At 33.8% G+C, this 13,691-nt stretch overlaps 1 protein-coding gene across 2 annotated transcripts; it reads right to left on the reverse strand.

Moving 5' to 3' along the window:
* Positions 1-2,658: 2,658 nt before the first annotated feature.
* LOC123923375 (probable WRKY transcription factor 15) lies at positions 2,659-4,686 on the reverse strand. 2 transcript variants are annotated; one of them, XM_045976063.1, is made up of 3 exons: positions 3,778-4,686; positions 3,538-3,663; positions 2,659-3,046 (listed from the first exon to the last, which is right to left on the reverse strand). In XM_045976063.1, exons 1-3 carry the CDS (start codon positions 4,479-4,481, stop codon positions 2,887-2,889), a joined length of 990 nt encoding a protein of 329 aa, XP_045832019.1. In that variant the 5' UTR covers positions 4,482-4,686; the 3' UTR covers positions 2,659-2,886. The 2 variants fall into 2 exon arrangements, with proteins under 2 accessions (XP_045832019.1, XP_045832017.1); XM_045976061.1 differs by having other exon boundaries at positions 3,538-3,666; positions 3,778-4,669.
* Between the last annotated feature and the right edge of the window lie 9,005 nt (positions 4,687-13,691).

Genomic DNA, 13,691 nt, shown 5'->3' on the forward strand with positions numbered 1-13,691 from the left:
TGCATGTTATCCTCCTGCCCACCTGTACACCGGAACATCGGTTGGTCTCAATGTAGATCTCCTCGCCAGTGGGTCAATCAAGAAGTTCGCAGGCGCATTTTTCGTCACAGATACTCCTACAAGCTAAAAAACATAAAAAGGATGTCCCGAACAAAGCCATGTCTTTGAAGCTTGAAAGTTTCCGACAATGAACTACATGCTCCCCAAATCTACCCTTTTCATCTCTTCCTTACTGGGAGGGCAATATTCTCTTATGGCCTTCTATCCAGACACACCTTACGTGAACCCGAGTCAATTTTTTGTGGAATTTTTTTTGTCAAACTTTATTTATCTCGCGGCCGAACTCTAAATTATTAAGGTTTCTTTCTCTGAGAACCAGATGATTAATAAAAAAATCGACAACTTCTCATTTTGGAATTGATACACTTACTTTCTAGTATTTTTTTTAGGGAGACCGAACTAGACTTGTACCTCTTGTTTGGTGAAATTTTTATGTTTCATACCTCTATTTATTAATACTACTACTATCTTATAAAAAAATTAGTGAACATTCATTTTGGTTCTTCACAAAATTTAGACAAGATAATAAAATTCAAATTAATCTCTGATATTTTTATATTGAAGATAAATTAGTTTTTTTTTTAAGTAGCTTAGTGGCTAGAATTTCATATTTTAAGGTGTATAAGTGGGAATACCACTGGTTCCTACAATAATTTGCAATATTTATTTCAATTGAGCTATGCTCACGGGGACGATAAATTAATCTTTCTATTAAAATATGGATTTTATTTTTATCAAAAACTAAACTGTCTCATCTAAAATTTATAAAATACCAAAATGAATCTTCACTGGAAAAACGGATTTGGATCCTCTCCAATTTGATTTGGATCCTCTCCAATTTTTTCACATGTTTTCTCTCATTTTTTTTAATTCAAGGGTTAATTTTCTCTCATTTTTATTCTTTGTAATTTACCAACTCTTAGATTAAGAAAAAGGAGAAAAAACGTGAGGAAAAATTGGAGAGAATCCAAATAAAAAAAAAAACTATAAATCTCTATTTTTTATGAGACTCTATACCGTGGCAATAGGGTCCGTCTGCTCGTATATGTACCTAGTAGTAATTTCGTAAGGACTAATTTTGACTTAAAGGACACCCAACATAATTTTATTTGACCTGTGGTAATGCCAATTGGTAAAAAAAAAAACACTTTTAGATTGCTTCAAAAGACCACTTCCATTACGCTCAATTCCATTATTGGACTTTGAAAATCTTACGAGAACGAATTAGAAGGCAAATCATTGAGTTTGGCTACATATATAACAAAAAGAGTTGACATAACTTTGAGCTTTTTCACACTTAAAAATGTGTTCATCTATGATTGATAAAAATGTGTTCATACTCAAATCAAATTGCATAGATATAATTAGATAATTTATGTCATCACACTTGGTTTGGGAGAAGCAACATGAACAAAAAAACAAGAGAGAAGATTTATATGCTAGTAGGAGTAGTATTTTATATGCATGATTGAGGGTATACCACATGCGTGTAAATAATGAAATAGATAATGATGAATGAAGAAAGAGGGACCTATGTGTGGAACAAAGTTGACGTTAAGGCAAAGGCAAAGCAAGCAAAAGAACAAATTTGCAAACAAAGTAGGACCCATTTTTTCAGTGTTAAAACTTATCAATTCTACACCCACCCATTTTGACTTTGCCATCGATTTTCCCACAAGAGCCATTCAACACCATCCAACCTATCTTCAATGCACTTCATTTCCTATACCCAACCTTTTACCTAAAATCCAAAAGTGTACAACAAAATATTTTCTATTTAAAAAACAAATTCAAATTGTCTGCAGTCGACAATACTCCGCATTCAAACAGTCAACACATCAAAACTATTGAATCGAGACTAAATAGTCATAAAAAACTTGTTTCGATTTAGTGCATATTTGATATTACGATAGATATGCTAAAATCACTGCGAACCACAATTTTTCAAAAGCTATATTATGCAACTTCTGTAATATCATGGTGAGTCGTTGTAATTCTAGTATATCTATTGTAATACAAACATAAGCTTAATAGTTACTAATATAACGACCGCATGAATACGAAAATTGTCGACTTTAGAAAATCCGAATTCATCAATCGTTAGTCGGTCCAATGGTGATTAGCGCTAAACTTGATAGGAAGAACCACGATTCAATCCCCCACAACTATGATCGAAAGAAGACTGAAACCACTTAATGTTAAAACTAACCTCAAACTAGATTAAACTATCTAATGGACCACATCCTGATTATATTGTGAAAACAAAAAAAAATCTAATTACTAATAATAACCTTTCCTTTTCCCAACTCACCACCCACTTTCATTCATTGATTTCATTCACACGTTTAGCCGTCCCAACTAGCAACTTCCAACCCCTCTTTGGCACTTTCTCTTTCAATCTTTTTTAGTCAACCGTTCTGTACACGACATGTCCCTTCTCTTCTGTTCAATTCTTTGACTAAGTCCTTTTCAATGCTTTTGTTTTTTCACTTTACTCTTTTAACAATTTCAAAGAAAGAAAAAGAAAAACAATACCCGTTGAGCATTATTGAAGATGAGAATCCAAAGATAATAAAGTGACCAAATAAAGAAAAAAAATTAAAAAAAAGAAATAAAACCCACTTTCTTTTCTTTAATTTTGAGATTCAAATCCGTTTACCAAATCCACCATCTTTTGACTCTTTTTGTACGGGGAAATTAAACACCAACTAATTTCTCCTTTCAACATTGAGTAAATAAATCTTGCATTAATTAATTCTACAAACCATAACCAACCATCCATCCATCAATTAATTTCCATTTTGAAAAATATTGTAACAACATGAATTATGATGATTCTAAAATGAGATTAGTAGCATCAGCTGCAGAAAGTGAGTGATTGTGTTCTCCTTCATATGTAACTACCAACATAGATGCATCATCAAGAGCTCTCTCTACATGTTTTCTTGCTGGACATCCTCTCACACTACTGCACTTGTAGTATCCCCTATATTAATTAATTTTCCATAAAACAAAAAAACACAAATTAGTACCATTCACTAGTCACTTCCTAGATTCAACATATAGTAGTCTAAAAAAAAACATCATAAATACTCCTAGTAATAACCATTCATAATAACATGGTCCACTTCAAATTTTGAACAGTCTAGCAAATCAATCAAAATTTGAACATGTTCTTCATTGATTCCTAGAACTAGAATTAGAACCAACAATTTTGGTCCGACTTTATTTACATAACGACCGAATTCTGAATTATCGGGACTCCTTCTCCTAGGAACCATAAGGTTAATTAAAAAAAAAATTGAACTCATTCTCGTGAACATACATCAGTTGATCGAAATACGCAGAGGTCACAATTCGAACATAAAATTTCTCAATTATTCATTTTAAAAAGCGAAATTCTAAACTAAGGTATTTGACCAAAATAAATACATCAAAATTTAATAAAAAAATATGATGAAATTTAATTTAAAGTACCTTGGATGAGGTGAACCTTTAATAGGTTTTTGACCATATTTTCTCCAAGAATAATCATCTGGTGGAATATCAGCCATCTTCAAGCTAATTGCAGGAACCCTAACAACCCTTTTCAATCTCATTTTCCTACTGTCACAACCCAATTCAAAACATAAGAAAAAACGTATAAAAAAAATAAATTTTAATTATCAACATAGAAAAAAAAAATAAAGGGTTGTGATTAGATTTCAATTTACATACCTCTTTTTGGAACAATGACAACGGCTAGATGAACTACCACACTTTCCAGAACCCAAAGTTTCAGAGCTACACTTTCTTTTCAATGAAGAAGATGAAAGTGGTGGCTTACCAACAGATGAAACTTGAGAAAGATTTGTTATCTGAAAAGCTCCAGCCGGTGATGATGATGAGGGTTGTTGTTTGATATCGGTGTCGCCGCCACCGCCGGTGAGTGATGAAATGAAAGAATTAGCAGCAGAGGAGTATGAAAAATTAAGGGTTTTTGATGAATCTTTTCTTTGGATTACAGAACGGTGAAGATTTGTTGTTGTTGGTGGTTGTGGTGGAATTTGTTGTAAAGGTGTAGCGTTGAAGATTGGTGTTTCAGAAATTTGAATCTGTTGAGTTTGTGGTAAAGGTGCTTTTCTGAAACGAGCATGACCGGTTCTGGTTTTTTCAAGAAGTGAGATAACACGTTTGAATTTGGAAACAGCTATGTCTGCAAAAGCGTTGCAATCTCTTTCAATATCCATGGAAGGGTTGTTGTTGTTGTTGGGATTTGAAGGTTGGTATTGATGGCGTGCTTGTGAGAGTAATTTGATGAGTTTTTCAACGCTTTCTAAACCAGACGCTGCTTCTTGGACAGCATTTTCTTCGGCTATGCTTGTGAAAGTTTCGGTTCTGTTGTTGTTGTTGTTGTAACCTGTCATGAGTTCCACGGCCATGGTCGTGGCAACAACAACATCAAAGAAGAAGAAGATTATGAGAGAGAGAGAGAGAGAGAGAGAGAGAGAGATGAAATGGGTGAGAATAAAGAGGGAGAGAGAGAGAGAGAGAGAGAGAGAGAGAGAGAGAGAGAGTGTTGACAAAGAAAAGAAAAAGAGGTTATGTTTATGACTTTATGTCATGTGTTAATGTTTAGTCAAAAACAAAAAAAATAAAAGAAGAAAAAGTCATGTACTGATGTAAGTAAATGTTTTCTAATTAAAAAAAGTTTAAATTATGAATGGTAAGTTGGTGCAGGACTGATTACCGCTAAACTTGTTAGAGAAGAACACAATTTGATTCTTATAACTGCTATCTATAGGTAGGAGTTAGAACGACCGGTGTTTAGTGCGTCGTAGAGTTGAGAATAAGCTAAATCGAGCTAGACTTTACCAAGCTTAAGTTTGGCCCGTCATAAAACTTATATTTTAGATATTATTCAAACTTTTTGAAAGTCTGATATTGTCTGTTAGCCTGTTTAAAAGTTTATTTTACATGAACATATTTAAATAAGCTAATATATGCCACAAGAACACTTGCTAGTGTATTATAGATAACAATTTGTATTGGGAATGGTGCATTTCTTTTATTTAAGTAGTTAAGGTTTGTTTTGTTCAAAGTAAAATTACTATATGAACGAGTTAATGTGAATAATATTTTTACTACTTCATTCGTTTTTTTTTAAGTGTTATTTTAGATTATTACACGTATGTCAATGCATAACTTTGGTCACTAATATATTTAATTATTCATTATAAAATTATAAAAATTATATATTTTTGAAATTACTCCTCGAGACAAATTGAACAATATCTTATAAGAACAGTACACACAATTTTCAATAGTTTAAGTTTATTAATCTACATTACTTTGAAAATAAATATAATTATAGGTCATGCTGCAGGCCATTAGAAACGTCTTTTATAATCATACATTTATATATGTGAAAAATTAATGTAGGATACTGGTGGTGAAAACAAAAAAAAAAATAAATTAAAATTTCTTTTGTTGGTAAAATAAAATTTAGGGTAAGGGGGGGTTAGAGAGCGCTTACAAATGTATTTAGATTTAACGCCCTCCAAAGGCTTAAACTTAAACCCATGACGTCTCGGATTTAAGACCTATCTTTTTACCACTAGATCAAACCTTTAGAGTTAGTTAAATTGAATTTGTATCCCTTAACTTATTTATTTATTTTATTTTAATTTCATAATTATAATTCATTATTGTGCTCCGTTAACTTATGTTTTTGTCTTCTAAATTTGTCCAAAAAAAAAAAAGTAAAAATTGTTAATCTTCATCACTCTTCATTGCCAACTCAGAAATTCAACACCTCCTTCATCACCTTCATCATGGTATTCAAAAAAAAAAAAATCATTATCATCTTCATCATTAAACCCAAAGTCTTATTTAAAACTGAAATTCTTATAAACTAGTAATTTAAACTTCAATGCTCAATTCCCCCAAGTACAAAACTCTAACCCCATTTTTGAGTTTAGAGTGCATGTCTTTTGAAACAAATATTTTTACATTTCTGGCCATCTACCTTCTAAATTTGGTTATTCTTTTCATGCTCTCGGTGGTCAAGTTCTTCATTGGACCAAATTGATTTGAAATATAGTAATTTCTCCATCTACTTATGTTTCTATATTTCAAAGGCTTAATTAATCTTTTGGTCTCTTAAAATATTTTAGGTTTCACAATGGTTTCTTAAAAAAAAAAGGTCCGGATTGGTCCCTTAAAGACACATCCGTTTCTCAATTGGTCATTTCCGTCAATTTTTTACAAAAAAAACGTTAGTTTTAGTTGTCTGGATTGTGGATGTCATTAAATGTAAGTGGTCTACCAAAAACCTTATTAATTTTAAAAAATTTAACCATTGAAATTTTTTGTTATATTTGGAGTTAAAATTTAACGGAAAGGACCAGTATGACAAACATATATGTCTTTAAGGGACCAATCCGGACCTTTTTTTTTTAAGGGACCAATTCGAACTTTTTTTCTTTAAGGGACCATTGTGAAACCTAAAATGTCTTTAAGAGACCAATAGACTAATTAGCGTATTTCAAATATAGTTCGGAGTAATTTTATTTCATTTTAGATGGACATTTTATTGTCATTTTAGATGGGCAAACTAAATATAGTAATTTCTCCATCTACCAAGTTACAAATCAAATTATTGACAAAGTTGATTTGAAACCCAGTAATTTCTGCATCTAACCCAATAATTTAAGCAATTTTTTATGGGTTGAATTAAAATTTATGGACATTTTATTGTAGTACTAGTACTGTGCTGACTGCTGAGTGGAGAACGTTGACCTATTCTGATTTTTGGTGGGTCCATGACTGAGGTTACAATGGCGAGTGGTGAATGGCAATGATGTGTTTATACGGCAACAGGATGGGCTTGCCAGCACATGCATATGCTCATCTAGTTGACTTGGATTCACACCAGATATCACAACAAGTTCTTATTATTGTTTTTTTATTTTTTTTAACGATTAATTGTCGGTAAGTTAGTTGTTATGTTAGTTTTTTTTTTAAAAAAATAATTTGTTAGGATTTGAATATTGAAGTTTCGATTTATTTTAATTCTTAGATGAATTAGTTTAACTAGTTGAGCTATCAATCTCACCCGTTTCATTTATATATTATATATATAAGAAGTTTCTTTAGCACAAGACGTGTCGAGGGAAACTAATAACGGTTATAAGAGAGTCAAAATATAAAAACCATAAAAAAAAACTATACAAGTCCCAAACAAAGCATATGACTAAACCACCAGTTATGACAGTTTAAAATTAAAGTACTACTCGTCGCTTTCAACGACCTATAAGAAAAATACTTGATCTTGTCCAACATGTAATGTAATGAATTTGCTGAGCCTCAGAACAACATGTGGTTTCTCTCAGTCCACCCAACCCGTTTCAACATTATAGGGTAACTAGTTATTGAGACACTAATTAAAGAAAGTTAAAAGTACTAGTAAATTTACATTGAAAAAACATATTTTACATTTTTAAAAAGTTTATTACACAAATTTCAAGATAATTTTACTATTTTTGGTTCTTTAGTGTTCCAATAACACTAGTTAGAATTTTCCTCTTTTTAATAAAGTATATTCCTTTTAATTTCTATTATAAGAAAAAAAATACACTGTTTTATATGCTCTCTTCTTTTCTAATTAAAAGATCATTTCATAAAAAAAAAAGTTTGTTCGTATATATATAAGACCCTCTTCAAATTTCTAAATGCATTTATTACTTTTTAAATGGGATGGAGTCTTAAAATAGGGTATGATTTGGTTAGGGGTAACCAATTTTTTTTTTTTTTGCAGACACCTATGCATATGGTTAAATCTTCCTCATAGATATCACTTGAAATTCACCCCTTTACATGACCAGAGAGAAGTGACCGACGTCGAGATAACGTCGTGTCCAAACTATTGTTGTTGATGGAGGGGGACGAAAGGTATGTGCAAACACTTTTGCACTTAAGTTAATAGATGCATGAAATGAAATGTATTATAGTGAAGATAACATACATTGATCCTTCAAGTGAAGAAGTATATATATAGGTTCTGTGTGCAGAGCCACATACCCTTGTTGAGAAAGGGGTTGTGGGATCGTGATCAACTAGGAGAAGTACTACGGGCCTTGAATACATTGATTGACATCAAAGATGTTTATTCCAACGACAGATGTTACAAGCAGTAGCAGATCTAGGGGTGGCCGTGGCACAGTAAGTACTGTGTATAATGCACTGTACATAAGTTTGGTCCTTAAGTAAATTCTTTTATGGGGAAATAGTCATTTTCGTCTCTCATTGTGCAACTCGCTGTCAATTTAGTCCCTCACTGAGGAAAAACTATTTAATAGTCCCTCAATGTGCACTCCGTTAGTCAATTTAGTCTCCGACGTTACATTTGGCAGTTAACTAAACAAAAAAGCTGATGCGTCATTTTTTTGGAGACACATCAGCTTGTTGAGTTGGCAATGAGGGACCAAAGTGAACAATCAGACAAAATTTATATTATTAAAAAATAAAAAGATTGATTTTCTATTTAACAAAAAAACAAAAAAAAAAGATTGATTTTGTCTATAAATACAACGGGACCAAATTGACTCCCTCCACGACACCTTTCCATCACCTTTTTCACTTTGTCTTCCTCTCAATCACCGTCATCGCCGATCATCCTAACCCAATAACCACTGTAAGCCGCCGTCGTTATTTCATTTGCTCTTTCATTCTCTGAAACTGAAATCTAGCACGCAGTGAACACAATGCTGCACAAGATGCTATAGCATATGTTGCAGCAAGACATGCGCTGAATAAAATAAAGCAATAAACGACAGAATAATAAATAACACAGATCGTTTGTTAACCCAGTTTAGTGCAACATCACCTACTCTGGGGGATACCAATCCAGGAATGAATCCACTATAATAGCTCTAGTTCAAAGCCCTCGACCAACACCCGGTACTTGACTTATCGCCAAACACTACCCGTGCAATCCTATCTAAGAACCTCTTAGATAATGAGACCCCGTCCCAAATTCCCTCTAACAACACGTACCATGTTGCTGTCAATAATAATAATCAAGATGGAGACACTCTCCTAGAAACTAGACCACACTCTTACTTAAAAGCTTATGAGTGAATCACACACACTAACTCCGTGCTTCAAAGCTTAGGAGTAGCTTACAATTAACAACCAAAACACAGTCCTAAACTTGCATCAAATTGACACAAGAAAGGCTGACAAAAGACACAAACTCTAAACCTTAAAAACTCACACTTTGTAAACAACACGGTTTAGAATACATGAGTTGTAAAGGCTTGAGGCTTCACATATTTATAGTCTTCAATTGTCTTGATGTCCAAGTTAGGTCTTCAGACATGTACAGCTGTAAGAATTGCGGCCCAACCCTAAATTAATTTCAAAAATATAATTTGTTTGTTTCATGTTGTACCAAACAAAAAAAACGCCAAAAATATAATATAATTATATTTTTGTTTTAAATAACATTCCTTCAGCCGACTTCAATAAAACTTGCTGAGCAAGGCTCGTTTTGCCCAGGCGCACGTGCTTGAATATATAATTGAAGCAAATCTTGACTTAGATTTGAAATAAAAATTCTGCACGAAAAACAGAGCATCAGGATGCTGTACTATAATGCTACAGCACCTCAGTCCAGCATCTGGCTGGTTGGCTTTTGCAAAATATAGCCAATCAAAACACCGACAATCTCCCCCTTTGGCAAATTTTGGCTAAAACAACCTTAGGCCAGTGCATAGAGAGATACAGTCTAAACTTTCCTTCGAGTCACCGTAAGCACACAACTAGGAAAGAAAGTAGAATGATGCCAAGCTATTTAAACTTTCCTTCGAGTCAACATAAGCACACGACTAAGAAAGAAGGTAAGAAATTCATCAGATGAAAAGATAGCTCGCACGTAAGCATCAGAGGCATGCAACAGCGGAATATAACACATCTAGCCTCAAAGTACAGATAGAGAGAAATAAACTCTCACATAGTGGATTCAAGATCGGAGAAATAAACTCCTTAATAATTAAGCAACGCCACAGAGAATATAAATTCCTATGTAAACATGCATATCATAAGTAGTAGAAAAGTAAATTCTACCTACTCCCCCTCAATATATGCATAAACTTCACTCCTCCTCAAAACTTGCATATCACATAGAACAGACATGCTATACTAGATGCTATAACATTATGCATCACATCATGCACAACATATTACTCCCCCTTTTTAGCCATAAATTCTGACAAATAAAGTCAGTATCACATAGTAGGAGCAAAATACATATTTCCACAGAGTTATCAGATCATAGAGAACATAGAGTGCAGAGAGAATCAGAGCATAGGAACTCATAAAGTGCATATACAAACCATCGGGGCATAGAAAACCTGGAGTATCGGAGCCAACAGACATGGATTGTGCATGTTACAATCCAGAGAGCATCAGGGCGTAGCCTACAAAATTAAAATCCGAAAGGACATGCAAATAAAGCATAAGCAGGTCACATAGAAGGACTTGCATCAGAGTCCTCCTCCTATACCTCAGTATCACCACCTGCAATATCATTAAGAACACCAGGATTGACATTGAAAAAACACCTTGAGGTCAACAGTCATTTGCTTCCTAGGCAAAACATCAGTTTGACTGGTTGACAGATGATGCAGCACAGTCTGCAGCATGTGTACCCTCAAACAGTCTAAAATCAAAAGACAAATCACAACCTCTCTTACTAGGAACACCAGCCTTAGTACAAATGTCAGGATGTTGAGCTAGAATAATGTCACACATCAGTGTAGGAAATACTATAGACATCTTCACAGTACATGACTTACCATGCAGAACAGTTTCATCAAGAATATAAGAACCAAAGGCAAAAGGTGATCTGGTCCCTACAACATATATAAACCTAGCCAAACCTGTAGCCACAGTATTGGAATGAGTAGTTGGTGCCCAGTTGCAGTTTTCATCAATCCAGCTGCATTAATCAAATCAACAAGCTTTTGGCATTGTAAAAAAAAACTTCACTTAAATTCCTTTCCACAGCAAGCCTTCTTTTTATCACAAATTTCCACCTGTCAACATTTTCAAAACGATGAAAGGAAATGTTGTCAATGGGTACAGGGGATACATCTTGAGGGATCCTCTTTTTCTTCACAGACTTCTTTGAGGATGCTGCAGGCGATGCAGTAGCATGTTGGTCTTCCTCAAACTCTGAATCACTAGAGGAAATAGTCTTCCTCCTCAAAAGCTTCTTCTTTGGCTCAGAGAGCCTAGTAATCTTACTCCACTGTCTTTTAAGACCATAGATTTTCTTTTCCTTGGCAGTCTTGACAGGAACATTAGAAACAACTACACCTTTACCAGCATTGCTCCTTAACCTCCTAGTACTAGAAGCAGGAGTCCTCTCAGTAAGGTTGAGATTGTCCACATAAATAACATTTGAATCTTTCTCAGCAGATTCATCAACATTCAAAGGAACAAACATAGTTTTACCACTATCATCAACATAAGGGATCACATAGATTGTTGAAGCAAAATCCTTTTTGATATGTGTTTTAATGACAACAAACCTTATGGAATAAATGTTAAGTTTTATGAATGGTGATCTACTGATGGTTGCACTTGAGTTTTTGTTTAAAGACAGATAATGATAAAAGTGGACGAGCTAGATGCCACTCACATCAACAAGTGCATTTTATATACTCAAACAATGAAAGAATTGGAGTATCATCAGATAATTACAACAATAGTATCACAAGCTTCATGAAGATTTTTAAAGACTGTTGTTTGAATCATACGAGGATTCATTGAACGTTCAAGCAAGAAAGTGAACTTCATGGTTAATAGTCTTCATCTTCACCACAAGGTTTACAATGGGAATTAAATATTCAAGGAAGATTAAGAGGATCGTAGTTGAAGAATCAAGATGGAAAAACCTGCATCACAAGCTACAAAAGAATATATTTGATGTTGTGTGACAAAACTTACATTGAGTTTTGCACTACATGCTTTGAAGAATTACAATTGCAATTAATGTCAAAAGGAATGATGCATGTACGAAAGATCGTCAAAAGCTACTCAAAGTATCATCCTACCAAAGCTTGTCAAGATGACAATGTTTGAGAATAATCTTCCACGATGTTTTCAAAAGAGCTTATGCACAATGCATAAAAGTTCAATCATTCTCAATGATGAGTACACTCACGCCTCCACTAAATAATCTTAAAGATACTCATTGAACAAACAACAATGTGTGCAAAACTTCAAAGAGGAATTATGGGAAGTTTGCAACAACAAAAGAATTCAAAGTTGATTGACCAAAGAAGATATTATCTTCTCATAAAGAAAAGAAATATTATCAACTCTTATGAAACAATGTTCTCATCATGAACATGTTTATTTTCCTCAAGAGCATTCATATCAGTTCAGCACAATTACAAGAATCAACTTTGAAGAAGAAATCATTTCAAAGGTTGAATTATTTATAAGTCAGTAGAACGTTCTCAGAACGGTCTCCCAAGTTTGCGTGTTCAAGGATAATCACTTTTCATAAGTCAACTTGGTACAAGACAAGAATGAACTTTTATATGAGAGTTATTCCAAGGATCATAGCAGTGGAATAAATCATATAAGGCAACGAATGAATTATGACTATAGAACATTCTCTTGTTGTCACATTCAAGGAGTTACATGAACATATCTCTTGCCAAGGTTTATGATTCCCTCATGGACAACTGGTGCTGTTATTTAGACCAATGAAAATGCAGCAACAAAGAGTACATACAGCTTGCAAAGAAGCTTCAATACTGATCCAAGTACAAGAGTATGACAAGGGTGGCTACATTCTTCCATAAAAGAATAATTCCTTTACTATTCATGTGTCCTTTGAAGGACAAGTGAACAGTTGCTACTCTATGCCTTTATTGAGTGTTTACAGCTGTTTGACAACTTGCAACAGCTCTTTAAGCACATGGGGATTATCTACACCAGTACAGAGAATGATCTCCAGAATTCTGGAGAATGGTCTCCCAGATTTTTGCACTTATGTGGCAATCTTATCCAAAGGCATCTCAATCTGATTTCCACACATGGGGAATATGTTTGCAACGGATATATACTCAGAAACAACTCATTGACAGTTGGCTAAAGAATATTTCTGCCATCAAGTACAATGTGACAGTCAGAGACCATCGGAAGAATGATCTCCTGAAGCATCTAAAGGACAAATTCACATGGACTGTTTTGTTTCTCTCACAACAGCTATTTCTATACTCTCAACGGTTATAATTGATGTTCAAACTACAGAGGGACATCTTCATCTATAAATAGCATGGTTGGTTGCACAAGAAGAGCAAGAGTTCAAGCTACAAATCATCAAACACTTGTTTTTATCTACAAGTCATAAAACTCTTCTACACTCAAAGATCTTCATTCTCATATATACTTCTGGTATATTGGGTGTTTTTATTTGCTTCTCAAACTAACCTTTGAGTTTCTACAAAGCAAATATTTCAAGAGACCACTTTGCTACACAACTCACTTTTAAGTGATTGTATCTTTGTCTCTTCTTTTTCACTCATACTCCAAGCTCTCTATAAATCTAGGATCATATTCAGTTGAGTATT

Source organism: Trifolium pratense, linkage group LG4 (assembly GCF_020283565.1).
Source record: "Trifolium pratense cultivar HEN17-A07 linkage group LG4, ARS_RC_1.1, whole genome shotgun sequence".
Lineage (NCBI taxonomy): Eukaryota > Viridiplantae > Streptophyta > Magnoliopsida > Fabales > Fabaceae > Trifolium > Trifolium pratense.

Excerpts from the sequence above, each read along its gene's own strand:
- LOC123923375 (XM_045976061.1), bottom strand. The coding sequence starts at position 4,481 with ATGGCCGTGGAACTCATGACAGGTTACAACAACAACAACAACAGAACC. Across the intron at positions 3,667-3,777 it reads TGTCATTGTTCCAAAAAGAG|TAGGAAAATGAGATTGAAAA; the intron begins GTATGTAAATTG and ends GGGTTGTGACAG. Across the intron at positions 3,047-3,537 it reads AAAGGTTCACCTCATCCAAG|GGGATACTACAAGTGCAGTA; the intron begins GTACTTTAAATT and ends TAATTAATATAG.